Source organism: Sphaerodactylus townsendi, linkage group LG12, assembly GCF_021028975.2.
Source record: "Sphaerodactylus townsendi isolate TG3544 linkage group LG12, MPM_Stown_v2.3, whole genome shotgun sequence".
In the NCBI taxonomy this organism is placed as follows: Eukaryota; Metazoa; Chordata; class Lepidosauria; order Squamata; family Sphaerodactylidae; genus Sphaerodactylus; species Sphaerodactylus townsendi.
This window is the reverse complement of record NC_059436.1, coordinates 52,738,543-52,751,841: the sequence shown is the minus strand read 5'-3', so window position 1 is coordinate 52,751,841 and position 13,299 is coordinate 52,738,543. Positions and strand designations below refer to the sequence as shown.

General features: G+C 50.5%; 1 protein-coding gene and 1 long non-coding RNA gene across 5 annotated transcripts in view; both read left to right on the top strand.

The window, feature by feature from the left end:
* RXRA (retinoid X receptor alpha) overlaps window positions 1-6,297 on the top strand; it is a 190,036-nt gene extending 183,739 nt beyond the window's left edge. For 2 of the 4 annotated variants that reach the window (XM_048512638.1, XM_048512636.1), the window contains exon 11: window positions 5,167-6,297. In XM_048512638.1, the coding sequence (XP_048368595.1) occupies window positions 5,167-5,314 (148 nt within the window). In that variant the 3' untranslated portion in view covers window positions 5,315-6,297. The remainder of the gene's footprint in view (window positions 1-5,166) is intronic. The other 2 variants (XM_048512639.1, XM_048512637.1) reach the window with 1 other exon arrangement.
* A 91-nt stretch (window positions 6,298-6,388) lies between these two features.
* LOC125441762 lies at window positions 6,389-9,856 on the top strand. Its single transcript, XR_007245901.1, has 2 exons — window positions 6,389-7,863; window positions 7,994-9,856. It is a non-coding gene; the product is annotated as an uncharacterized LOC125441762 (long non-coding RNA).
* The last annotated feature ends 3,443 nt before the right edge of the window (window positions 9,857-13,299 follow it).

Below are 13,299 nucleotides of genomic sequence, written 5' to 3'. Positions count from 1 at the left end.
TGGAAATCTGCTTTGCGCCCTCCAGCATCCCTTCAAAGCCTGTTTGTTTTCTCAAGGCGAGAGCTGCTGTGCGTTGCTGCGACACCTTGAAACAACTCCTGCCCCCCCGCCCTAACCCTAACCCCCCCAATCCCAAATACACTTTTTAGTGCTAAATGTCCAGATACCAGTTAGGGTGATTTGGCACAGGCAAAATAGAATGAGTTCAGTCCCTTTTTAAAAGCATTATTGGGAGGGGGGGAGTTCCAACAGAACTCACCCCCCAAACACTTCTGACCCGTTCTCTAATTCGGGTTAAAACCTCGGTTAAAATGAAAGCTGCCAAACAGCTAAACTTCTCTCCCCTTCTAACTTTGAGCTTTTCAGTCGCCTCCTGCTTGCTTTGTGCTGAACTACCGCAAGCAGGGAAGCTATCTCTATCCCCTCGCCTCTTCTGTCCACCCTCATTAAGGTGGACTTCCCCCGCGTTCCGCTTTCATTAGAGTGGGATTTTTCGTGGCGGCCATGTTAAAAAAAAAAAAAAAAAAAAAAAAAAAAAAAAAAAAAAAAAAAAAAAAAAAAAAATGTGCCGGTAAATCAGTGAAGGGGATTTTCAGGTGGGAGGGATTCTCGGGTGCACGGTTTGCAGGGAAACACAGCGTTTTGCATATGAAACATGCTGCCTCCTTCTACAGGAATGCCAGTGATCCTGACTATCCCCTGCACCCACCATGCTAATGGTGGCACGAGCAACGCAGGGCTCATTTAACCCGTTAGTGTTGCCTGTGCAAAATCAGCCTCAGAGGATTCAAAAGCCTGCCCGCTGGTTTTGTGAGGCACACTGTCGTGTGCCATTTTGGCGGATCCTTAAAAAAATGGATGGCTTAACTTTTATTTTGGGGGTTTGTCTGTAAATGACGGTGGCTATTTGATCTCATTCCCTCCCGCAGCAGAAATGCGCTTTGAAGGACAAGTTTTCAGTGGTCATTGACCCTTTCCCCACTTACCTTTGTCCGAGGGTTGCTGCACGCAATTCCCAGCGCGCACAATTCCTGGCACGCGCCCCGGCTTCCCCGGGGTCATCAAAAGGCGCCATTTCAAAAGGCGCCAGGAATTACGCACGGTGAGGGGGCGCGAGAGAGGCAGCGTCGGGGCGGCTGTGTTCTCGCTGCCCCTGAAGTGGGGAGTGCAGCTGGACCCTGCGCTACTTGAGGAGAGTAGCGCAGGGCTTAAGGTAAGTGGGGAAAGGGCCATTGTTCCAAGAGCCAAATGGTGCCGTTGCTAATTTAGCGCTCAGTTTATCTGGCCTTTTCTGAGCTTTGAATGTCGGAAGGCCTCATTTCTTTTTGCCTGTTGTTCTTTGTGAGGGAAGAGTATCCCCTTTTTTCCTCTGCATTAAAGAAAGAAAAATCAGATGCATGGAGAATTACTTTGCCACGGAATGCGCTTCCTCTGTCTGGCAATGGGTTCTTCTCTGCGTTGCGTCCCCTGGGGAGCAGAGAATGCTCTACGGGGCGATGCCAAAACATGGGGAAGGGAGAAGAAGAGGGGGCTCATTCTCAGCAGCCAGTTACTTCTAACTAGGAACAGAACCTGTTATTGTCTCTCATGAATAAACAGCTGGCCAGAGGCTTGTTTGTATTGGTGTACCCAGTAACTCCCTCCCTCCAGACAGAGAGACGAGAGGGAACAGTTCCAAGCAAAAGCGGTCCCAAGTTTGCTCACAGAGGGGAAGGGGGGGCTGCTTCGGCACCCCCCCCCTTTCCCTGATTGGTGAAGCTCCAAGAGGAGGAGATCTTGAGTTGCATGTTCTTGTCCTTCTTCCCACGGCAATTGCCAGCTCAGCACTCAAACAGAGCACACAGGCCAGAGGGCTGAGCTAGGAACACTCCCTCCACCCCCCTCCCCTGCTCAGCTTGTTCGGTCCTGGATTCAAACCCTAATTCAGTGGTGGCGAACCTATGGCTCAGGTGCCAGAGGTGGCACTCAGAGTCCTCTCTGTGGGCACTCGCAAGCAGAGTGCCCCCCCCCCCCCACATCTAGGCTGGCCTGGGTCACTGGGCTCGATTATTAGCATTAAACCTAAGACCTAGTTTTGGGGAAGCAGTGTAGGTAACCCTGTTAAGCGCTGTTAAACCCCACTGATTTTCATGCAAACTAAAGCGCGATCCTTTACCTGGGAGTAAGCTCAGTTGCTGGCAATGGGCCTTGCTTCTGAGTAACCCTCCTAGGTTGGAAGAGTTGCATGGTTGCTTCAAAGCAAAGCCACCGACTACCACCAAGCTTACTCCTGAGTAACGCACGCCTCAGAGCCAACCGTTTTTTCTAAACTAAAACCTCAGTATTCAGGTTAAATTGCCGTGTGGGCACTTTGCGATAAATAAGTGGGTTTTGGGTTGCCGTTTGGGCACTCGGTCTCGAAAAGGTTCGCCATCACTGACCTCGTTGCATCTTTCAAAACCTCACATTCGCATGCATTGACAATTAAAAAAATGAATGTTGTGTATGCTTTGGGGAGGGGGTGGTGTACGATATATTCACATAAAACAGCTGCAGGGTGTAGGGAGACGAGAGCTCAGAGATCTGGTGAAAGGTGTTTCTTTCCAAGACTCAGAGGAAACGAATTAATCTGAATTCCAGCCTGGAGCGAGCCTTCGCATCTCATTCGGTGCTCCTTTTCGTGAGCAGCTCCCGTTTATTGTGATTTTCCAGCCAATGCCATGAACACGCCTGCCTGGTTGCTGAGCTGTTCTTCTCTGTGCCGTTTCCTTTGTTTGCTTCCACATTCCGTGTCCTCATTTGCTCTGGCTGCTGCTTAGTCCTACTGGACGTGGCAGACTCCGAGATTTTCCCCTCAAAGTGATGTCACAGCTCTGCATTGGAAGTGATGATGTCACTGACGCTTGTAAACTAACTTCTCAGTGTGTTCCTGCAGCCCAGGGGATTAAACAGCAAATGAGGGCAAGGTCAGTGAGGGCAAAGAGGAAAAGGGTAGCAAGAACCAGCCGTAATTCAGCCTGTGTGGCGCGGATATTTACTGGTACTCAGTTGAAATATGTTATTTTCAAAGTCAGCATCAACAGTCAATGATACTTGGCAAGCCCTTTTGTTTTGTAAGTTCCATTTTCAGGTATCTGTCCCGTCACTTTGAGGAGCAGCAGTGGCGTAGCGGGTAAGAGCAGTGGCCAAGAGCAGGTGCACTCTGATCTGGAGGAACCGGGTTTGATTCCCAGCTCTGCCGCTTGAGTTGTGGAGGCTTATCTGGGGAATTCAGTGTGCACTCCCACACACGCCAGCTGGGTGACCTTGGGCTAGTCACAGCTTTTCGGAGCTCTCTCAGCCCCACCCACCTCACAGGGTGTTTGTTGTGAGAGGGGAAGGGCAAGGAGATTGTCAGCCCCTTTGAGTCTCCTACAGGAGAGAAAGGGGGGATATAAATCCAAACTCTTCTTCTTCTTCTTAATGGGATCCCCGGGCCCGGCTGCCCTTAAGCTTTTTTTTCAAGTATCTGCCTGGATACCTGAAGAGCTCATGTTCTTCACTCTGCTGTGGAAATTTGTTGCTTGCTTTCAATGAAGACTCCTGCAGCGTGTGGGGCTCTTCAAGAGCAGCTGTTTATACCCAGGGAAATTGTGGGGCAATAGATTCACTGCAGCAGATGGAAGCTCTCTTGATCATACTGTGCACAGACAAGGAACTCCGCACCATCAGCTTGAAAGGATGGAAACTTGCAGGGCTGATAGCCCAACTTGTTGACCATAGGAGGGAAGCCAACTGGCCCTTTACAGAGGCTTAATAGGGCGATTCCTCCCCTGCTGCCCTTAAGCCTATTTTTCTGCAGGTCAGTTGGCAACTCCACATAGCAGCCATGTTCGTATGCATCCCAAGGGAGGCCCTGTATGACCTTCCTTTGCTTTCTAACCTCCATATTCCTTTCTTTTTAAAAAACATTTTTTAAATTATTTTCCAAAATATATTAAACAGATTAGAAACAAAGAAGTACTAGAAAATAGTTGAGATCAAAGCTTAAGAGATGTCTATCCACTCTTATATTAAATACACGTTACATATTGGATCCCAATATAACGTTTTCAGCTTACTAGAGAGACCATTATAAGGTCTTCAAATCTTTGTCATTTATCCATCAGCTCCAAAGCATTTTTATTAGTCCAGTTATTATATCTTAGTCATTATCATGTTTCAGTCCTCTAGTTATCTGTTTTTTACATAATCGATTCAGATTCTTAATAAAAACTAGCGGGCCCGGCCACGCGTTGCTGTGGCTGAGTCTGGTGAAGTGGAAAAGAAAGAAAAAGAGAAGCGAATGGTTCGAACATGTGTCATTGCACAATGCTTGCAAGGGAGGGGAGGGGCAGGGGAGGGGCAAGGGGCCCCTCCCTCCCCTCCCTCTCTCCCGTTCTCTTGCATGGCAACCCGGCCAGTCCCTCCCTAACGTTCCCCTTCCTTTGCTAGGGTGGGTGGGCCATGTGCAGGTGGCTAGTCCTGTCCCTTTCACTCCCTTCCCTTCCCTTCCCTTTCCTTCCCTTTATTTTATTTATTTTATTTATTATTAGTTTTATATACCGCCCTCTCCTTGAGGGCTCAGGGCGGGCAAATTACCTAGCTGAAAACACGCTGGGAGGTATGAGCTACGTTGTGTTCAAATTTCAGAGTGTTTGGTCCAGCAAACCCCCGGACCCTCCCTCACCTTCCCCGTCCTCCGCTAGGGTGGGTGGGTCATGTCCAGATGGCCCGCCCCATCCCTTTCACTCCATAAGGCAGTGGTTTTCAAGGAAGGCATGGTTGGTTCCCTTGTATCAGAGGGTGCTGCTTTGACGGCCAGCAGATGGCGCTGTTGTGGAACAGAACTGTGGTTCCAACTGTCACAGGTGTGGCATGTACACAATAACTGGCACAGTTGTGACACGTACACAACAGGAGGTGTGGAAACAGTATGGAAACCTGGCCGCACACGAATGCGACGTTGTGTGAAAATTTCAAAGCAATCGGTCCAGTAGTTTGGGAGAGTACCTGTCAGCAGGAAAACGCACTGATAGATTTTTATATATACAGATAAAGACCCCATTTCTCATCGAATTCATGTTTTGAACGTCAATTTACAACCGTCGTGGCAGATTCTCTGATGTTGTTTTCCCACCGTCCTACCATGCCCGTTTTCCTTTCTAGGTTTGCCAAGCTGCTGCTTCGCCTGCCTGCCCTTCGCTCCATCGGCCTGAAATGCTTGGAGCATCTCTTCTTCTTCAAGCTAATAGGCGACACGCCGATCGACACCTTCTTGATGGAGATGCTGGAAGCCCCCCACCAAATGACTTAAAAGAGGGCCTCTGGTCTGAGACCCCAACAGGCCCCTACCCCACACACACACACACACAAGGCCTCCCTCTGTTCTGCCACTTCCTCCCCGGTGCAAGAGACACTAACTGCTGCCCCCTGCGTGACACTGTGCCCGGCCACAGTGCCGACAGAGCCCTTTTCCTGGTTTTGCCATCTCTGCTGCTTCCCAGGATCCAGTTCCCGGCTTCGTGACACCTGTTGTGGATGTAGAGACCACAGGCTTCAACCACACCAAAGGCCCCCCACCACCATTCACCCGACCCCTCTTTCCTGGGCACAGATGGATTTCCAAGCAGCCGGGCCTTTGGGTCCCTTTTGTCTCCCCCATTTTTGTGGCTGTGGTTGTCCCTGCACACGCACACGCCGAATTGTCTGATCTGCTGGATTGTGGCAGGGTGGGATGGGCAACGCTCTTGCTCGCTCCCCTGCAGGCGGATGGACTGGGGGTGGGGTGGCGAGATTGAAGGGATGTCGTGTTTTTGCCCTCCGTTTAAAAAGCAAAAAAATGATCTCTTTTCCTTTTCAGTGTTTTGAACATCTCAAAAGGGTGGGGTTGAAATCTGGCTGCGTTGGCCAGAACCTTCTCGACCGGCCTTTCGACTTAAGAGCGAGGGAATGATAGGCGAAAGGGCTGCCGTGCGCTAAAGGTTGGAATCCTACAGGAGTGTGAAGGGCAGGGCAGTCATTTCTACTTGGGGGTTTGTGTGACAGTGTGTGTGTGTGTATGAGTGTGTGTTTGAGTGCACTTTTGTGTGCTAAGAGGAAACTCTGTCATTAGCAGAGCCAGCCAATCAAATCGCAGGCCAGCCAGAGCACGCAAAGGACAGTCCGGGCTGCTTTATAGGAAGCATTTTGGCGGGTCACGATTGAAATGACGAAGCTGGGCTAGATGGACTTTTGCTTGGGGATGATGGTTTTCAGTTGTCCTAGATCCGTGGTGGCGAACCTTTGGCGCTCCAGATGTTATGGACTACAATTCCCATCAGCCCCTGCCAGCATGGCCAATTGGAAGGGGCTGATGGGAATTGTAGTCCATAACATCTGGAGTGCCAAAGGTTTGCCACCAGATCTCAAGAGTTGTTTGAAACAGAAACAAAAACCCACAGCGGCCAAGCCTCGGACACCCCCATCCCCTGTCCCAGCTTAACATCTTGGCAGACTTTCGAAGAGCCCAGACAGGTTTGTGGCGCTCCAGGTGGGCCACATCAATGCAGAACCATTATTTTAAAAAAACACATTTGAGCCTGTTAAGAGGGATTGTGGCAAATGTTCATGGAAAAGAGGGCCAGCCAAGGTGGGTTGTCTTCTACACAGGCTCGTGCTCTCAACTGCTGGGGGGTCTCAACTGTCTTTTTTAAAAAAACCGAGTCAGTGTTTATCCCCTCATGCTGCAAATTCTGGCTTGAAAGTGTGATTTGAGGAATAGGAAATCCTCGGTCGTTTTCCGACTTACTGTCCGACTTACTTTCCGACTTGGCGCGCTACTGCCGCCAAGTAGCGCGGGGTCCCCCGGCACTCCCCACTACAGGGCCGGCGACAACGCAGCCGCCCCGACGCTGCTGCTGTCGCGCCCCCTCAGCGCGCATCATTCCTGGCGCTCCTCAAAACGGCGGGGAAGCCCGGGAGCGCGCCAGAAATGACGCGCGCGGAGAGTAGCGCGCAGCACAGGGTGGTCGAGGTAAGTGGGGCAACGACCCTCCAAAGAGTACGGCATTACGTTGAGCAGATAGCTCCTGAAGTGGAATTTTCTTCAGCAGAATACACGATGGAAGGAATATGTTGTTTTTGGTAGAAGAAACTGGCTCTTCATAGAAGGTTGGGCGAAGACCACGAAGGCAACAGGCATGGATCCTCTCCAGAAGTTTCATTTGCATCTGGCATTTCCCCCATTGTTTTGAAAAGGATTTCTGGAGCCGCCTTTAAAACACCGCTTCCCCAATAATAATAATACCTCCAGCAGCCCTTGGCATCAGTCTCAGCGGGCCTTGAAATTGGGGTTGTGAGATTGTCCTGCTCTGGGATGCGTCTCAGGCTGCCTCTCCCGAGGCCCCGCTCTGCCTTCTCGCTCTTCCCTGCCATCTCCACCCATCTAGTCCTGCAGGCCATGGCTTTCTCCCAGCCCACTTCTTGGCTGTGGGCCTCTCTGCCAATCAGTTCTGTTATCTGAGCAGCTTTTCACCCTGACGTCAAGAATGGAGAAATCTTTGGCTTGGAGGATCGGGACGTGGTTCTCCTGGTTGTCCGAACTGTTCGGGTTGCAGAAGCCTTGCTTTCCAAGAGCTCAAGGCTACCATCTTCCCTGCCCATGGTGGTCAGGATAACAGCACTGGAAACCAGAGCTGATTGGGGCTGGTTTCTGTCAGAAATTATAAGCATCTGAGTCCTCACATTTCAGGGTTTTAGACGGGTTCCAGATTTGGAGAAATGCAAGAGGTAAACTTGTCCCCTTGCTTAGGGCTTTGCCAGATCATAGCAGGTCTCACAGACTGTTCTGCTGTGGGGCAGAGGCCTACCTAAAAACTTGGGAGTGTAGCTAGAGCAGGGGTCTGCAACCTGCAGCTCTCCAGATGTTCACGGACTACAATTCCCATCAGCCCCTGCCACCATGCTGGCAGGGGCTGATGGGAATTGTAGTCCGTGAACATCTGGAGAGCTGCAGGTTGCAGACCCCTGAGCTAGAGCGATTTCCAACCCCTCACGTGACCAATGCAGATAAGACCTCCATGCAGTGGACAGATTCTGCTGTCCTAGATTGAAGCAAGAGGGCAAATTGTGGAGCCCAGTGGTTGATTTCCCTTCCCAGAGGATACGCAAAGCTACTGCCAAAGCCCTGTGGGGACTCCACCACTCCGAAGGGTGACACCCTCCGTTGCCTTTGTGTCCTCTTTCCGGTTTTTTTGTTGTAACATTTTGGGTCTTGCTTTTTCTGGCCCATCAGCCCACACACAGCGGAGGGGGCCAGTGGTTATCTGCAGAGGTTTAACAACGAGACGCTCTTCTGTTAGGCCAGGACACAATGACCTCACTTTTTTAAAGCAAGATGGATCCAGTGTTGCCAAGTTCTGGACTGTGGAAGGGCCAGCTCTGCACATTCTTCTCTCTGCTGCCAGATAGGCAGCTGCTGCCCCCAGTCACAGCTCACCTGCAGCCTTCAGAGGCAGCCGCCTCCTGACTCCTCGGCTGCCGCCGCTGAACGGCCACAGCGCTGGGGCAGCGAAGCAGGAGGGCCCTGGTATGGGAAGAGTCTGGGTCTGGAGTCGCGCCTTCAGCCACATGGCGTGGAATTCTTGGCGGCTCCATCTCGTGACCACAAACGAAATGCGATGGGTGCTTGGAAGAGCTACGGGCCGCCCTCCCCCTTGGCATCCGGGGCGCCCCCTCGTGTGGCATGACCCCACGCTGGTGCAACATTGCCGCGCCCGGCAAGCCACCCTCTCCTGCCCCTTGGCTGCCCCTCGTCCCGATGCCCTGTCCTCCAGAACGGTCAACCTGCTGGAGGCATCCCAGGACACAGTGGAAGATGAGACCTGTGTAAAGCAAGGCAAGGCAGCGCGGGCGTATGCGGCGAAGTGCAAGTGTTTTGTATACATGTATGTAGTGTAGATAGGTACACTGTATAAATATTCTCATTCATCATATACATATATTATACCCATAGCAATTACAGACTTTTAAGTGTTATCTTTGTGTTCCCAGTTCTTTTTGTGTTTCAGCGTCTTGGGGTTTCCCGCTCATTTTTATGTGCTTTATGAAAGCAACGACTCTACATTGGAACCTCCCTTCTGGTCCCCACCTCACCCCCTTCAATGGCGGGCGTCGAGGGCAGACCTGCGCAACCCCCCGGGAATTGTTGCATCTATTTTAGGATGCTTTTGGGGAGGAGGGGGTAGGGGAAGCAAGAGGCGGACTCAACCCTAGCTTTAGCATTTCCCAACACATAGAAAATGGATGCCTTTGCTGTGGAGCGCATAGCTGAAAAAGAAATCTAGAAAGGATGACAAAGATAAAAATTAAAGATTTTTTTAAAAGGTAAACAAAATATCTAAAATGACAATGAAGTTAAAATATCTATTTTTGTACAAATGTAATTTTAACCCTTGCATATTCTTACATAATTTTGGGGGGGGTGTTTTTCTGCTATTATAAAATTTGTTCTAAATCTCTCATGTGTATGTTCAGCCTACAACAGTGCAGGCAAACGTTTTCAAGACTGTGCAGAAATCAGCTTTTATCGGCTGCCTTCTTCAGAGATCATGTTCTCCTTCAGAGGAATGGATTTTCCTTTTCCCCTGGCCTTCTTGCAAAACCAGACCACGGGTCTTCTGTTGTGCCCCAGCCAGCACTCTCCTTCAGGTCTACTCTACTGTGAAATCACTACCACATATTATTGTTCACTACAAAAAAGTTTTAAAAAAATAAATAAATAACGTTCTGCTGGAAATTGCAGTATTTTGAACAAATGTATTAGAATTGTTTTTTTAAAAAGTAAAAGAAAAATATATGAGCATTTTAAAATTTAAATTCAGTTCCAATTCTGGTTTATTCTGCAGCAGGCGTTCTGCCGTTTCTTCCCCGCATCCCAATCCCTCCGGCTTCTCTGGCGCTGTGTTCCCTTTGGGAAGAGCAGGTCTACCCAGAATCCTCCTGTGGTCTATTAAGTGGGGCATTCTCCTTCGGAAGTGGTCTGAGGCACTGTTGATGACTTTGAGAACCAATGAAAACGAGAAAACATTGCTTTTTAAAAAATGGAATAACCCAAATTAAGCACCGCACTAGGAAGGTGGGGATTCTGCCTTTGTTTGTTTGTTTGTTTATTATTCGACTTATAAGCCGCCTCATCCCCGAAGGGCTCGAGGCGGCTCACAACACGGCTGTTATTCAAACATGTCTCTTGTGTTTCAGAAGTTATGAGGGTGAAGGTTAGGGAGCAGGTGGAAATAGGGGTACCACAAGATCACGTGGAGTGGATCCCATGCAGAAGCGATCCTGAGGTATGCAGCTGGGACTGCCCTGCTTCTTTGGGATGCCCATAAAGGGTTGGCTGCATCCCCATGCAGTGGGGGGAATTGGTTGCAAAAGAAGGCTCTCCCCAATGGTTCCAAATGGGTAGCAGCAATATGAAACTGGCGCCAGGCATCTTGGAGGCTAACCTGCCACGGACTCATAAGGGGAACTACACCCGGGCATGTGTGCCCTTGGCACCGCCTCTGCCCACGCCCAGAAGTAAGATGGCCCCACCCCTGGCAGCCACTTGTTCAACTAAGTGTTATAAGTTCATGCGGGTAATCTCATATATTTGGAGCAACAGTGCACCTAGAGTCCTCCGGAAAGCAATTAAGTGTTTAGAAATGTAAAAAATGTTCTTTAAAATTCTGATGCAACCTCAGGAGCTGGGCTGGGGCCATGGAGGCAAGGGAGGTGGGGAGTTCAGGAGTGGAGCCCAAGCGCAACCTGGGGGAGGGGGGAGCAACAAACTCTGAAGGGTCTTGAGCAGAAACCGCCGCTTACGGGCTTTTCAGACCCAAATACCAATAAGCCAACGTTGCATATTGTTCAGGTGACTAGCCCTGCTGGTGTGATGATTTGTGCAATTGGGTTGTTAGTGGAAGAAGAATGGAACATAAGAACAAGCCAGCTGGATCAGACCAGAGTCCATCTAGTCCAGTGGTGGCGAACCTTTGGCACTCCAGATGTTATGGACTACGATTCCCATCAGCCCCTGCCAGAATGGCCAATTGGTCATGCTGGCAGGGGCTGATGGGAATTGTAGTCCATAACATCTGGAGTGCCAAAGGTTCGTCACCACAGATCTAGTCCAGCTCTTTACCGCGAGTGGCCCACCAGGTGCCTTTTGGGAGCTCACATGCAGGAGGCAAATGGGTCTTAAGAGATAAGAGAATCCACCTGCTGATCAGACCAGAGTCCATCTAGTTCAGCTCTCTGCTACTACTTGGTGGCCCACCAAGGTGCCTTTGGGAGCTCAAGATGCAGGAGGTGAAAGCAATGGGCCATAAGAACATAAGATTAAGCCAGCTGATTGTGACCAGAGTTCATCTAGGGCCAGCTTTCTCTGCTCCCTCGCGAATGGCCCACCAGAGGTGCCTTTGGGAGCTCACCTGCAGGATGTGGAAAGCAAGGGCCTTAAGAATATAAGAACTAGCCTGCTGGATCAGACCAGAAGTCCATCTGAAGTCCAGCTCTTGCTACTCGCAGTGGCCTCACCAGGTGCCTTGGGAGCCTCACATGCAGGAGGCCAGCAAAGGGCCTTAAGAACATGTAAGAGATTAAGCCAGCCGGGATCAGACCAACGCAGAGTTCATCTAGGCCAGAATTTGTTAGGGAACCCCGCCTGTGGTTTTCCAGAATGTTCAGGAACCATAACCCCATCAGCCTCTGTCAGCATGGCCAATTGGCCATGCTAGTAGGGGCTGATGGGAATTGTAGTTCCTGAACATCTGGAGAGCCGCAGGTTCCCTACCCCTGATCTAGGTCAGCTCTCTGCTCCTCGCAGTGGCCCACCAGGTGCCTTTGGGAGCTCACCTGCAGGAGGTGAAAGCAAGGGCCTTAAGAACATAAGAAAGAGCCTGCTGGATCAGACCAGAGTCCATCTAGTCCAGCTCTCTGCTACTCGCAGTGGCCCACCAGGTGCCTTTGGGAGCTCACATGCAGGAGGTGAAAGCAATGGCCTTCTGCTGCTGCTGCTCCTGAGCACCTGGTCTGCTAAGGCATTTGCAATGTGAGATCAAGGAGGATCAAGATTGGCAGCCATAAATCGACTTCTCCTCCGTAAGTCTATCCAAGCCCTTTTTAAAGCTATCCAGGTTAGTGGCCATCACCACCTCCTGTGGCAGCAGGAGAAACAGAAACCGCGCTGCAGCCAGCAGAGTTCTTCATGCTGATCTGGTGAAGCAGTTATGACTGTGAGGCCACATCCGGTCCCAGGGAGCTGCTCCTTGTGATCCTTAAACTGCTTAACCATTCAGTGGGAGCAGGGGCCTATCTGCTGCCTCAGTGAGTAAGCCAGGAAAGCCGAGAAGCAGCTGGAGAACGGTTCCGTGCAAAGGAAGAAGAGAAGAAGAAGAATGTGGATTTATATCCCCCCCTTTCTCTCCTGCAGGAGACTCAAAGGGGCTGACAATCTCCTTGCCCTTCCCCCCTCACAACAAACACCCTGTGGGGCTGAGAGAGCTCCGAGAAGCTGTGACTAGCCCCAGGTCACCCAGCTGGCGTGTGTGGGAGTGCCCAGGCTAATCTGAATTCCCCAGAGAAGCCTCCACAGCTCAGGCGGCAGAGCGGGGAATCAAACCCGGTTCCTCCAGATTAGAGACACGAGCTCTTCACCTCCTACGCCACTGCTACTTTAGATGTCCACCCACTTTTAGGGGCTCCAAATGGTCTCCTGGCTCTTTCTCTGGCCTCAGGTTGGAAAATCTGGCGAAAATCTGAAGATTCCCCTCTCGAGGCTGCCGGTACGCTCTGCACGTGTTCGATAGCAGTATCGTCAAGCCATGGGCCTCGCTTCCCCAGTTTCTTTTGGCACCCTGCGACCGGGACAGTGTGTGTTCTTCGTTCCATCTCTGTGCCTGTTGTCAAATGTTTGTGCCTCTGAAGCAAGAACATTGCAACACAAAGCCTGCTGCCCCAGTGCATGCTGGGGTTTGCAGACGGCAACAGAAGGACAATTGCATCAGACAAGTGGACGGGGAGCCTCCGGGGACGGCAGGCTAAACATTCACCATTCCAGCAACCACCTATTCGCCTGGCACTGGGGGTGGGCACTGAGAAAAAATTCTTTATAATTCTGGATCTGAGCGGGGGGGGGGGTATTTCCTGTGATGTCTTATTACATACATAAAACCTTTATTGGGCATAATACCAATATAACAACCAGCATTATCCAGACAAATGTTCCATACATAAAACCATCACAGGTATTATTCCAAAGTTCCTAAAAGGAACTTAGCT